At 43.6% G+C, this 14,401-nt stretch overlaps 1 protein-coding gene across 4 annotated transcripts in view; it reads left to right on the forward strand.

Moving 5' to 3' along the window:
• The window catches only part of GABRP (gamma-aminobutyric acid type A receptor subunit pi), a 53,193-nt gene extending 41,558 nt beyond the window's left edge, over window positions 1-11,635 (forward strand). For all 4 annotated transcript variants that reach the window (XM_053292616.1, XM_053292629.1, XM_053292626.1 and 1 more), the window contains 4 exons: window positions 2,972-3,109; window positions 3,919-4,071; window positions 6,384-6,577; window positions 9,147-11,635. In XM_053292616.1, coding sequence (XP_053148591.1) covers window positions 2,972-3,109; window positions 3,919-4,071; window positions 6,384-6,577; window positions 9,147-9,449 — 788 coding nt within the window. In that variant the 3' untranslated portion in view covers window positions 9,450-11,635. The remainder of the gene's footprint in view (window positions 1-2,971; window positions 3,110-3,918; window positions 4,072-6,383; window positions 6,578-9,146) is intronic.
• The last annotated feature ends 2,766 nt before the right edge of the window (window positions 11,636-14,401 follow it).

Consider the following 14,401-nt stretch of genomic DNA (forward strand, 5'->3'; position numbering starts at 1 on the left):
TGTGCCTAGCAGAAAACACAGTTTTGTCTGTTGTGAAGACAAACTGGTGATTTATTTATTTGTTTTAATTGAATAGCATATATTTTACTAAATAGCCAGGCAACTATTGTTGGCTTGTTTATTTAAAACATCTAATTTTAAGAGGCTTGTGTAACTCTTTGAATTTGCAATCGCTTCCTTTCATGAAAAAGCTTGCTCACAGATTCTGAGTATACATCTGTGTGCTGACTGAAACAGCAATCTCTGCTGAACGGGATCTTATCCAAACTGTTTTACTGCCAACATGGGGTTGTATGACAAAAACAATAATGTTAAATGGACCCATTAACCATCCATATAAGGCCTAGAATTTCACTTCAGTTCATTTTCACACAGACGCTTGTCCAGAGCAGTGTTAAAAGTTAAGGCAGGCCTTCTGGGTTAATATTTCCGGCACTTCTTCTTTCTTCTGAGGGCTTGAAAACAACTGGGATCATAGGAAAGAATTTGTCTATAGCTGATGCTATAGGAAAAGATGGAAAGTATATAAAAATGGCAAGGGATCCATCCAGCAGGCTTGAAAAAGAGGTATGAGGCCTGGATGGGAAAGAAGCAAGGCCATTACTACCTAGGAGCCTAGGCTCAATGAAAGTAATAGAAAAGCTTGATACTTCATAGGGCCGAGGATGAAAAGAGGGCACTATAGCCAGAATTAGCTGCAGGTTTCATGGTGTCCCTGGCCCCTCCATGGGCCTCCTCCTACCTGCATAGACTCTGAGTAGTTTGTTTTGCCCCCCACATGAAGGCTATGGGCACAGAGGAGTTCTTAGGGCTCACTAGTGAGCCCTGGACAGCTGCCCAATGATGCTTATAGGAGTAGGGATGTGCACGACCTGTTTCTGCTTCCACGGAGATTCCCACTTTTTGGCCCTGTTGTCTAGATACCCACAGAAACTCGGCGGAGTATTTATTTATTTACTCATGCCACCTTTGCCAAAGGGTGTGTGTGGCTTATACGGCACAGTAAAATATCCACACACAAAATAACAATCTGTAAAATGTACTGCAAAATGCAAAAGCAGCATAAAAACTTCCACAGGCGAAAACAATGCTAGAATCATGCTAAGAGCACAGTCATCAAAGAAACCAAGCAAAGATGTGCCCATTGGTAAAAAGCGACCTCAGCTTCCAAAGGCTTACTCGCATAGCCAGTTTATATCTAAAGGTGACCACAGAGGCAGTAAGATGTATTTCCAGTAGGAGGGTATTCCACACAGTGACTGAGAATGCCTGTTCATGTGTCCCCACCAAATGAGACTCCGCTGGCAGAAGAATTTGCAAGAGGTCCCTCTCACCGTTCTTAAAGGGCAGGCAGATCAGATGCATAGCATCTAGGTTTGGTCTCCTCTCGTTATTAGGCTAGTTTCAAATCTGCTGTTTTGGGATAAGGTGCTCAAGAGGGTAAAGGCAAGCCAACTCTAAGTGCTGCTGGATGAAATTGGATATCTAGACCTCTGCCTCTGCCCTGGCTTTGGGATGGAAACTGCCTTTGTCATCCTGGTCGACAGTCTACACCAGGAACTGGACATGGGGACTGTCTCCCTGTTGTTTCTGCTGGACCTCCCAGCAGCTTTTGATACTATTGACCAAGATACCCTTCTGGACTGCCTGGCCAGGGTGGGTCTGGATGGTATGGTAGTTCCAGTCCTACCTAGAGGGCAGATTCCAGAAGGCGGTAATGGGGGGTGGGGGGTGGGGGCTGCTGTTCAGTAGGAGAGCCAATCCAGAGTTAAATGAATTACTTGTTCTGAATTGGGTAGTACATGCCCTGAAAGATCAGGTTTGCAGCTTGGGGATGTTCCTGGACCTGGCTCAGCTCTTAGGTAACTAGATGGCGGCTGTGTGTCCAGAAGTGCTTATGCACAATTATGCACAAGTGCTTGTGTACCAACACTGACCACTATCCCCGCTTGCCTTGATCGCATTGAGCCTGGATTATTGCAATGCACTCCTATGCAGGGCTGCTCTTGAAAAGTGTCTAGAAATGGCAGCTAGTCCAGGATGCTCCAGCTTTTCTCCAGAGCCCAGTATACAGGTCATGTCACCCCTATACTTGGTCATCTTCATTGGCTCTGTTTCTGGGTACAACTCAAGGTGCTGATTGTTACCCTTAAAGCCCCAAACAGGTTAGGGCCAGGGTACCTTAAGGACCACCTTCTCCTGTATCCACCTGTCTGAACACAGACAGATCCTTGTTCTGGGTCCCTCCTTTTTCAGAGGCCTTTTTGTTATGGCACCAGCTTATGGGGCTCCTCCTCCTTCAAGTCTTGACAGGCCCCTACCCTGGCATCATTTCACAGGCAGGTGAAGCCTTTTTTGTGTCAATCATTGAAACAATATCTCAGTGTGAATATCTATGCTGCTGTCTCTCCTCTTTATGTACTGTGCTACATTTTGCTTTTTGTAGGCATTCATACTCTGTTGTTTTTTTGCTGTTTAATTGCTTTATTTCTGTATTTTGTCTTCAGTACTTGTGGTACTTCAGTACCTGTGGTAGAAAGATTCAGTTTAAAAATTGAATAAATAAATCTAAAAAATCCTTACCTTAAGATGCCTCTCAGGGTTTAAGGAATTGCGCACAAGAGAATGCAGATCCAAATTAACATACAAGCATGGATGCTGTCTCTTGTTGCTTTCATCAGGGGATATGCATCTGGCTGTACATTCTCATGCTGAGACCCCAGCTACCTTGCAAGAGTTTGCACATACAGCAATTGATAATTCCACCCCACAGTGGAAAGTAAAGCAGATGGAATCATGCCAAACTGGGTTTGGAATAATTGTTGTGGAATTGCAGTATTTACAGTAGAAATCAAACCTACCACAGCATCCAGATGTGGCTGGTCAGTGGAAGAGGCAGGGGCAAAACATTCGACTCTTTATTAACAAGGATGTTCAATTACTTCATTCTGCTTTTTAATGTTATCTGTAGGGGGATATGATGAAAATGACGTACTGTTCACATGGCTGAGAGGAAATGATTCAGTCCATGGCCTTGAAAACCTACGCCTCTCTCAGTATACAGTGCAGCATTATTACACCCTTTTAACAACATCACATCAGGAAACGGGTAAAGTAAAACATCAGAAGTGAAGAGTACATAGCTGATAGGAGAGTACATATCTGCCACATCTGATTATTCTAAAAAGCATGACGTCACATCATTGCAGCCCTTCAGACAGAGCTTTCCCCCTACCTGGGGGTTTTACAAACAGGGCTCTCCCCTCAAATCCACTCCTGATTGGAGTGTGCCAGTCCATATATTCGCTGGATTTAACCCAACCTCCCTGTGGGCTATCAGGGACCAGGACAGACAGGGTTTTGTTTTTCACCGAAGGGAGGCTGCGAATTCTGGCTTAGCCCGAGTTATGTCCGGGGTAAAAAAATCCTCTATTTCCAGTAGCTTTTGAAAAAAACCTCCAGGGCTTCTGGCTTCTCCGAAGGTGTTGATGGAGGTGCTGATGGCTATGTGAATGTTCCATCTAATCCCTCAAATTAAAATGCCTCGAATCTGCTGCGAAGCAGATTCACTCTTCAGATACCCCAGAGGCATAGAGCTATGTGTGAAAAACCTCCTGGAGAGGCTAGGAATTAAACTGGAGTTCTTCTGCATGAAAGTAGATGTTCTGCCACTGAGCTATGGCTGCTCGCCTTGGAAAGACCCTCCTCATTCTGCATAAGAAGCAGATGCACTACCACTTAAGCTATAGACCCTCCCCTTAGGAAGCCCATCCGCATGCTCCACAGGTAGAAACACCAAATTTGGGCTCATCTTCTCCCCTGTATCTCTTGTTGTACAGCAATGGAATAAACACTGGCTCAAGTTGGTGTACTGTAGATGCTTTCTTTTCATGGCACATGTTTTATCTCTCTGACTAGGCAATTATCCAAGACTGATATTGCAGTTTGAGCTCAAGAGAAATATACTTTATTTCATTCTGGAGACGTACGTGCCATCCACTCTGCTTGTTGTTCTGTCTTGGGTTTCTTTCTGGATCACCCTTGATTCCGTTCCTGCAAGAACGTGTATCGGTGAGCTATTATCTCAAGTAGGCATTATTATAGGCATATAAAAGATGAGAGAGCGTGCGAAATTGTATGATTTATATAGAGTACAAACTGTGTTGACTGTAATAAGTAGAATTTTGTTCTACCAGCATTTCTAGAGCTGAAATGAATAACCACAGATTTGGAAGCAGGTAATTTTCCAATTTCACAACTCAAATTTGTAATGAGAAATACGGAATACATGAATTGAATTAACAAGTTGAATATGAAATATTGAACTCAAAATTGGAATGTTTTAGATGCGTTGGTATTTATTGATTTGATTTTGGCAGGCTTCAAATATGAGATTTCTTGAGATTTCTGTCAACTGTCAATTAATAATTCGCATTTCACATTAGCTACCAAATGCTGTCAGATACTACCATTATATGTGGTCTATTAGATGTTTTCAAACTGCAAATAACATTATCTGTCAAGATCAAATACCGTCAACATTCCATATAATTACATGTCAATCATAAAAGACAGTCAAATATGATATATCAAATGGTTTCAAACTGTTTTCCAAGGACGCAGAAGAAGATCAGCAATGGAAGACAAACCATTTTTGAAAGACATCTTGCCCACATATAGATCTGTCTGTGCAATGCATAGTAATAGGGGAATATCGGATATATTCTAGTTCAGTTCATACTGAAGACAATGAAGCCTAAGAGTGTCCCATGGATCTGAATGTGTACACTAGAACATATCCCAGAATCTCTTGCATCATACAACATTCCTTGGCACATAAGTTGATGTGGAAAGTGTTTCCTAAAGACCAGATATTTGAAAACCACTATGATATACTACTGTTATGTAATCTATCAAATACTGTTAAAAACGAAATACACTTCAAATATCAAAGAGCATCTGAATAATATTTGATAGCAACCTGTGCCAAGAAGAGTTTTGGGGAGCAAACTAATTTCTACTCTAACACATTTCATCGTGCGAACAGCAAGTTTGATCCAACCAGACACCCAATTTAGCTTTAAGGATTATTATTGCCATGCAAAAACACACTAGATAAAGTATTATGCTTGCTTTTCAGAACAAAAGGCACACGCCTTCAGGTAATCAAACAGTATAGTTGCATAGGTGGCACCTGAGCTGCAGAGAGAGGGCAGCAAGGCCCCACCCCGGACAGTCACTCCCCTTTCCCCCCAGTATTGGAGTGTGTTGAAGGAAAGACACTTTTTACATACTCCGGATGTTTTTCTTTATTATCATCAACACACAACACACACAGAGAGAGCAGTTTTGCATTTCAGTGTATGTTTAGGATGGAATCATTAACATGCAAAACATTGTTGTTTCTCTTCCAGAAATCTAACATTTGGGATAAAACTTGTTCCCTCCCAAATATCCTTCTTCCCTTCTGTGTCTCCTCTTCACATTTTTCTGGTGCCACCACTGACACAGCAACCCAGGGCTGCACACACATAGCCCTGTCAGAAAACTGGCAGTGATGCCAATGAAATCTGGTTGTGTGTTTCTCCTCCTGAGGAATTCATTGGGGGCAATCCAACTTTTCACAGGTGACTGTAGAGAACAATCTAATTTGGAAGAAGTTCTCTCTAATGAACTGATGTAGAGTACTAGTTATGAGAATAAGCTATGATCCAGAAGGTATAAACTGTTTGGTTGATCTTAAGCAAGCCAGAATTTCTTAACCTCAGCACCACCCCTCACTGCCACCACATACCATAGAGTTAATAACACAGACTGAGTATAGACACCTTAAGTGGTGCATTGGGGAAATGCTTGACTAACAGGCAGAAGGTTGCCAGTTCAAATCCCCGCTGGTACTATATCGGGCAGCAGCGATATAGGAAGATGCTGAAAGGCATCATCTCATACTGCATGGGAGGAGGCAATGGTAAACCCCTCCTGCATTCTACCAAAGAAAACTACAGGGCTTTGTGGGAGCCAGGAGTTGAAATCAACTTGACAGCACACTTTACCTTACTTCATAGAGTGGTTGTAAGAATTACTTTGAGTGCTTAAGAAAACAACTATATAAACATCATTAAGTATTATTATTATTACTATTTTGATATTAGAATGCTTTCCATCAGATTCCTATATGAACAGATCTACATAAGAGAGAGTCCTAACTGAAATCTGCATAGTTTTCAATGGCAGTATATCAGAACATGTCTGCTGTTTGTGACCCTTAGCTTATGAGAGGATATTTGATCACAGGTTTGCCATCCTTATGGAAACCTAGGAGGAAACAAGAGACAAAATATTCTTCTGTCTTCCAGTAAAATGTTTTCCACTTTACTTTCCAGGAGTAACAACTGTTCTGTCGATGACAACTCTGATGATGGGCTCACGAACCTCAGTAACAAAAACCAATGGCTTCATAAAGGCCATTGATGTTTACCTTGGCATCTGCTTCAGCTTTATATTTGGCGCTTTGGTGGAATATGCAGTTGCTCACTATATCTCATCTCAAAAATGTGCAGCTAAGAAGCCCCAAAAGGTAAAAACAAACTCTCACACAGATTTGTTTTTAAGGAGTGATTGTGCACGTATATTGTAGAGTTTTCTTTTTAACATGAAAGTGGGGTATAAGTAAATAAATAAATATAATGAACTCAAGGATTAGCCTTGCTACTGAGGCCACCATCAAAGTGAACCAAGCACCTCTATTAGCCCATTTATCAAAAGCACCTCACAGATATCAGAGCTGAAATTTTAAAATAGTTTTCAAAATCCTCCTCGCAAGCCACCTGCTGAGGCAGTTTCTGTTTCAAATATAAACATCCGTTTCAGCCCCAGCGTTAGTATCTCAGAATAGTTTTCTGGCTTAAAATGCATTTCATTGAAGGCATGAAAACGTTATTTGAGATATGTGCAAAGCTGTGTCAGAATTAGGGGTGTGCAAGCTGGCTCAGTTCGAGCCAGGCTCAATATCAAACTGGCTCGGCTTGACAGGTTCAGGGTCAGACCAGACTGGCCTCTGCTGGTCCGAGTTCAAACCGAACTGGACTGAGGTTCAAACCAAACCGTTTTGAAGCTCTTCTGGTAAAGGGGAATCCGGTGAGGATTCCCCTTTATCAGAAAAGGGGCAGGGGGGCTTCCCTAAGAGTAGAGCAGGTGGGAGGGGAGTCACTTACTACTAACAAGTCCCAGTGGCGGTGGCGGTATCTCCAGTCAATTAAAAGATTGAAGTCTTTGTTTTGCAGTAATTTATGGAAAATTAAACAGAACATGAAAAACATGGTTTATAAAGTCACATAGGTGCATTTAACACACCTTGACATACCCTCAACTGCAGTTCTATTGTGACACTAGCCAAGTTCTTTCTGAGGCAGTAAACCTATGTCTCAGTTGGACTACTTCAGTCTATAGGTGGGCCCTCATATGATGGAATTGTTCCTCACCAAAACAGATAGATAGAATAGGAAAAAATAAGCAAGTCAAGGATCAGGAGTGTGGCTACAATTGAACAAGGGGGTGAAACAAATATCCCTGGGCCCTCGAGGGAGCAGGGCCCACAGACTGGGTGACAGCTTGTTCTTTGCTTTCCTCTTTGTGCCTCTCTGAAGAAGAAGGCATCTTTACTTTTTGTCCCAGGGCCCACTCCAACCTTGCTATGCAAGGAGGTCTAGAAGTTCTTTCTGACATCTAGAGGCTGTTCTGACAAGAGCCTGGCCTGTGCTAGGCTGCTTATGTGGAGAGCCGGGATCTGTGAGGATTGCGCCCGCCCAGCCTAACCTCCCTCCTAAGCCTGGCTCTTAGCTGAGGTTAAAGGAGTGAGTGCTCCCTCAACCTGGCTGCCAGGATTGTGTGTCTCCTCAGGCTGCACAGCCTGAGGAGACATAGAGACGGGCACCTAGAGAGTGACCATCTGATGGGGGATCCCATCAATGCACTGTGCTCATGACGCAGTGCATTGTGGGATATCCGGAGGCTGGGATACATCATCCCAGCCTCCGGAGTGCCATGCTACATGGCACAGTGCAGATTGTCTGGGAGTGCGATCAATGCTCCCAGCAGCATTTCTTTGATCGTCTGGGGTGGTGGTGAGTTGGAGCAGCCTCCACCCCCACCCGCCTGCACCCCCCCCCCCAGTTATATGAATGGCCCCCTAGTTTTCTATGTGGAGGGAATTTTGTATATGAAAAAGTATTCAGTCAGGTGAGCCTCCTGAAGTGGTGTAGCCCGGATTCAGGTTTAGCTCCAGAGGGAGAACTAGGTTGCTATACTCTGAAGGAGTTAAAATATATCTGTCTGATGTAGGCACTAGGATAACAGGAGAAACGTGTAAAGATGGGGAAACCTGGACTCAGGAACAGATAACTAGTGAAAGAACTTGTGTGCTTCCATCAAAGTATATCTGATGATATCAGTTTCCTCTGTGGAGGCAAGCAGTCCATTAAAGCATAGGACTGACCAGGGAAAGAGGGATGAATCCTCTCTCTAATGCAACCTACGCAATGTGTGCCTGAAGTCAGGGACAGAGTTTGCCTTCTCAGGGAAGAGGCAAGTGCACTACCAGAAGTCAAAATAAGACCATCAAAGAAATGGGTATGTCACTAATTTTGAATAATAATATATTGTTGCACCTATTAAGAAATAATATCTGAAGTAGTTTCAGAATCACACAGCCTGGTCTTAAAAGTGTGTAAATATTCACACTCTGGCTGGTGATTTCCAGAAACTTAGCAAAGTAACTACAATCCATGGACTAATGGAGTAACTAATGAATGATGGTACAGTTTCCATCAGTAATGGTTAAAAGGTAACTTTTTTGAGGGGAAAATCATGAATCTTGGGGTCAGGAGTTCCCAAATATGTTGTAAACCATCCAAGTATATGTTCACTGAGTGCCTAGACAGGATATTAATTTTTGGCCCCTCAGGCTCTTGTATTAGTGAACCAGTATTTGACTACTGCTAAAATATGCAGGGGTGTTTTAATCCCAGAACCAATGCATGTTAGTAGAGTCAGCTCAAACGTTTGCCTTCTGCAGTTGTATTTTGGTGAATCATTTACTAAATAGTCATACATTTACATCATCTATCAGTAATATTCGCATTTTCTAGGGTTCATCAAATGATGTTACCAGAGAAATTGAAGATGTCAGCCTCACCAACATTCTTAACACTTCCATCACCAGTTACAATCAAAAGATAAACTTTGCTGCCATTGATAACGTCACGTATGGTGGTTTACCCATGAACTCAAAGGATAAAATTCGATTTATCGTGAAGAACAAAATGCACAAAGTCATTGGCTATTTCACAATTCGCAATCCAAGCAACATTGATCATTATTCAAAACTGCTGTTTCCTTTGTTTTTTATGGTAGTCAATATGTTTTACTGGGCTTATTACTTGTATGTTTAGAAAAGCAAAAAGTTCTACACAGAATGGAAATTAAGCCTGGGCCATAACAATGTACTCAGGAGTTCAGCTGACATGAATAATATCATGGTTGTTGAGTATGCCAGGTGATTCCCTTTGACTTGGAAATGATGGTCTATTCATTAGTATGTGGTGACTTTGGGAAAAGGCTCATAGGCTTTAAATAATGAATATGTGTCTCACTAAACTGGAATTTAGGATCTCTCTGAATTACACTAGCTACTTTCTCATTGTCTTTATATTGCTCACATTAATACAAAACAAAAGCCAGTTGGGTGCCCATGGGAATTATATACTTGTCCCACAATTCACATGGAAAACAATAAAGGTTTTGAGTAGGGTGGTTGCCCTATGTTTATTTGAAAAATACATGACCCATTTCTAGGGTGGGGATGGCAGGTTGGTGGGGGAGATAGACCGGGTTGAACTTACCTTCCTCCCAGTTGATGACAAAGTATTGGGTGGTGCGTGGCTTGCGCACCCACATGATCTGCGCTGCTCAGAGCAGGGCAGATATCTGGAGGCTGGGAAAATGAGCCCTGGCCTCCAAGAATTCCAAGATGCATTGCGCAAGCACCAGGGTGCATTGAGGGATTCCCCATCAAGCCGGATGCTCTAGGCCAGTGTTTCTCAAGGTTTTTGGAGTCATGGACCGGTACATTCTTTGTGCACAGTTTCCCAGACCAGCAGTTAGTAAAGGAGTCGCCAGCACTCCACAAAACAATTTCGAGCCAATGGAGGCTGCCATCAGTGGGCAGACGCGTAATTAGGGTAGGGCAGGCAGGGCACGTGCCCTAGGCACCAGGTGAAGGGGTGCAAAAGTGCCTGCCATGCCCCGCCTGTGCCCCCAGATTGAATCGGCGGGCGCTGCTGGGCGGGCCTGCTGCTCACCCATGGCTGCCGCCACAGCGGGCCAGCATCTCCGGTCCCCCCCCCCCCACTCACGCAGGTGCAGCAGCCAGCGCGCTCACGACTTACTCACGAGTCATGAGATCTCCAGTCTGGGAGGGCTGCCCGTGGCTGGAGCAGCTTGTTGGTTGTTTCAGTGGGCACTCATTGGCTGGCTGTGGGCCCTGTGCTAGCCAGTTCAATGAATCAACACTGCGCCCCGCACATGCTCCTTGAACAACCACGTGGGTCAGGTCTTGTAGAGAGGGAGAGCAGCAACTGCTGTGCTGGCCTGACTCTGGCACTGGCGCTGTGCCTGCTCGGTAGACTGCAGCAGTAGACAGTAGTACTACTTGCTTCCTCATGTGTGCCTAACCCATTTACAAGTAAGTAAACTATTGCTCTCCAAAATGATCTCTGCCTCTCGATCGTGTCGTGTGTGCTTCTGTTCCGGATCCCACCCACCCCCATATAAAGACTAAGAATCCTTGGAGGGTGGGGGTCTGGGCTGGGGTGTGCTGCTTGAATTGGGGTCTAGGGAGTGGGTGCATCACACAAATTTATGCCTTTAATCTGGTTGCCTCCCTCCAAATGGAAACTGAAGTGGGGAGGAGTTTCTTCTTTTTCTGCAGGGCTCCAGCAAGCAAGCCCTCCCTGCCTTGGGTGGGTGTGTTTTGGTGCTCCTTAGGGCAGGCTGTATTAGAATCCACTTTAAGTCCTCGTTCTGCATCTTCTGGGTGCAGAGCCCTGTGTGTGTGTGTTTTCCCTCCACCATGTTGCTTCCCCCAGCACCTTCCTTAGTAAGAGAGGCGCTGCTTCCTTAGCCCTGTGTTTGTTTGTTCTCCCCCGCCCCACACCTGCAGCAAAGCGTGGCTTCCTCACCCCAAAGTTTTGGCTGCACACAGTGATTTCCTTGGGAGCTGAGGGGAAGAAGGGAACCTGGGGGGCCCAATCCCAAGCAGCTCTTGGGGCAGCCGTGCATGGAAGAGAGTGGCAGCAGCAGGTAGGCTCCCCACCCTGAGCGGTGCTAATGATAAGGCAAGGGAAATGATAAGGCAAGGTTTCCGATTTCTGTGCTGCCAACACACAGCAGAGAAAGATGAACTCACAACTCTTTCCTGCTCTCTCTGCTGTTGTCCTAAACAATAATCTTAGGATACTTAAGCTTTTTTGTAACTTTCCTGTGTTGTTAGATATGCTTCTAAGCATACAATGGGTTGAAGAGACAAAGCTGTTCCACCTAAAAGCTATGTAAATCTATTTCTTTGCCCTTGATTTGGGAAGCCCTTCAACTAGAGCAGGGGTTCCCAACCAGTGGCACTCCAGATGTTGCTGCACTACAACTCCCATCATCCCCAGCTACAGTTTTTGTGGCTGGGATGATGGGAGTTGTAGTTCAGCAATGTCTGGAGTACCACAGGTTGGGAACCCCTGAACTATGGTAAAGTTATCTGAAAGATGGGTGTCAGATTGGAGGGGGGGCGCAATTTCAGTGCTTGCCCTAGGCGCTATTTTACCCTAGATATGCCTCTGCCACTGAGGGCTTTCCAGAGCTCCTTTCTAGGCAGGCAGCCCTCACTGCTAGGATAACGCTCATTTTGCTTCCTCCGAGGGACACTCAGTGCAGTGGGGGGCAGGGAGAGAAACCCAAGTCACACACTTGAATAATGCATAATAATTCACACACACACCCCAACTATTTCCAAAGCAGTCAAGTCTTTTCAAAAAATGCCAAGTTCATATATATACATACACACCCCGATCTAGAAATGAGCTCCGGAGAGCTCTGGAAGCAGCGGCCCCCACTGGCTTGAAATTGTTTTTTTAGGAAGGAGGTTTAATTCCTCATGGACCAGCACGGACCAGCACTCAACTCCTCACAGACTGACACCGGTCCACGAACCAGCGGTTGAGAAACACTGCTCTAGGTGACCAGGGGTGTGCTCTGACCTAGGTGTGTTTTTTGAACCAGCACACAATCCCGGACATGGGGTAAAGGGTGCCCTTTAACGCAGGTAGAAGCCTGGGTAAAAAACTTGGGCTAGTGGAGGCAGAAGTCCAGGATCAGGCATGATCCTTCCCTAACCTGGGTTGAGCTGCTTGTGTGAATAGTCTCATTGAATTTGTAATGCTTCAAAGTATTTTTGTGGGCTTGTAACAACATTTTGAGGTACATTCCATTTGGTGTCTTGTGGGCTAGAAACATGGCACTAGAGACATTTCCTGGTTTTGAAAGAGATTTTATAAGTATGATCTTTCTCCTTTTACATTATTATTTTTTATAAAGAATACTACACTGTCAAAGTTATTATGAAGAACACTGTATTGAATTTTTCCTTTGGGAAGAGTCTTGAAAAGAGTCATAGTCAGAGAAGAATTCCAAGACATGGTTTCAAAATGACACCAATAAAGACATGTACTATTGAGTGATGTTTATACATAAGTGACTATAGCACTTCTGCATTACCATCTTCCTATACAATTCCATAATATAACCGATGAGATCTGAGAACTTCACTCTTTGCTGCATATTGTACATACAATGTAGGCCTGTCAATTGGTGAAAATTTTCAAAGAAGTAACCTTGTTTCAAATGGATTAGTTGATTAACTAATATCAAAATACTGGTAATATGTATAGTATAGTAAATAATTCCCTGATTCCCTCAGTGTAAAATAATAGATCATATATTGCTTCAGGTCAAAGGTTTACATAGATTCACAGAAGGTTTCCATGTTTACTTAGTGGAGGTGACCTCGCTTGCCTTAGCAGTCTGCTGCCTCTGTAAAACTTCACGGCAGGTCCTAAGTATGCTGCATGGCAAGTTCATCTAGCAAGTGCTTATCATGTGATTGATTAAAGTCACTCAAGCCTCTTGCTCTATAAAGTGAGCACAACATATGAAGCATTATGGATTTTTCTTTAATAACTTTTTATTGAACCATTTCCCCACAGTACTTTGTGAAGGATCAGAGCCATATATTCATAAATCATACATTTTATAAAGTGCAGCATTTCAAAACAAAACAGCAGAATAACAATGGAAGGTGAATAAGCACAAATTCTAATAATGAATTGTGGACTTGTACATCTTGGCATTTAAAAATATATTCTCTAAAATGTAATAAAGTGAATGAGTTTGGTTTGGGTTTTTTTTAAGCAACAAAAAGGTCATGTGCCCTGTGTGTTATTTTTTTAAAATTGCAGCTAAAATGAAATGCCTTTCCTCTGTTCTGAAAAGCAATGATCCAGAGTAAACCTCTTTGTATCTTACAGAAAAGGTATTATTACTTTCCTCAGGTATCATATTATGGTCCAACTTTTGGCCCAGACTTACTGTAAATGGTTGAAAGAATCACTCATCAAATCAGGCCAAGGAAGAAGACATGTAACTATGTATTTGTTATTGTATATACGGTACAATGGTTACATTGTACACTTCTGGCCACATGCATGTTAATGGCAATGGAGTCTTTTGAAGCCACCATCTTTGATGTTGATGTGCATACATGGTGTTGCTGACATGCATTGTATCTAAGTATGCAAATTAGTTTTGCCCATGATGTCTCAATGCACCCTTTCTCTTAATCTAACTAGATCAGAAAGCCAGATAAAGGCAAGCAAGACTGGTAGAAATTTGGAGGATGGAAAGAGTTTTGAAAGGAGTCAGCATCTGTGATAAATTCCAGTAGTACTCATGAATATTACTGCTGTGGGGCACATTCCATGACTGAAGGAACTCCCATTTATACACGCTCTGATGCTTAGTTATAATTAGAAAGATTAAACCCAGATGGAGAGGGGGGCAAGTGGCTACCTCCAGCCTCAAAGGCAGGATGCCTCTGAGTACCAGTTGCCGGGGAGTAACAGCAGGAGAGAGCGCATGCCCTCAACTCCTGCCCAGAGATGCACCTAGGTAATTTTGGAGCCTGGACCTAAAGGCCGTTGGAGGCCCCCCTCCCCTGCAAATTAAGCATCATCATGCTCTGCCAGGCAATCACATCACCTGGGACAGTCTAAAGAGGATTTGGTGGCCCCCAGGGGCT

The sequence above is a fragment of the Hemicordylus capensis genome, chromosome 1 (assembly GCF_027244095.1).
Source record: "Hemicordylus capensis ecotype Gifberg chromosome 1, rHemCap1.1.pri, whole genome shotgun sequence".
NCBI classification, from domain to species: domain Eukaryota; kingdom Metazoa; phylum Chordata; class Lepidosauria; order Squamata; family Cordylidae; genus Hemicordylus; species Hemicordylus capensis.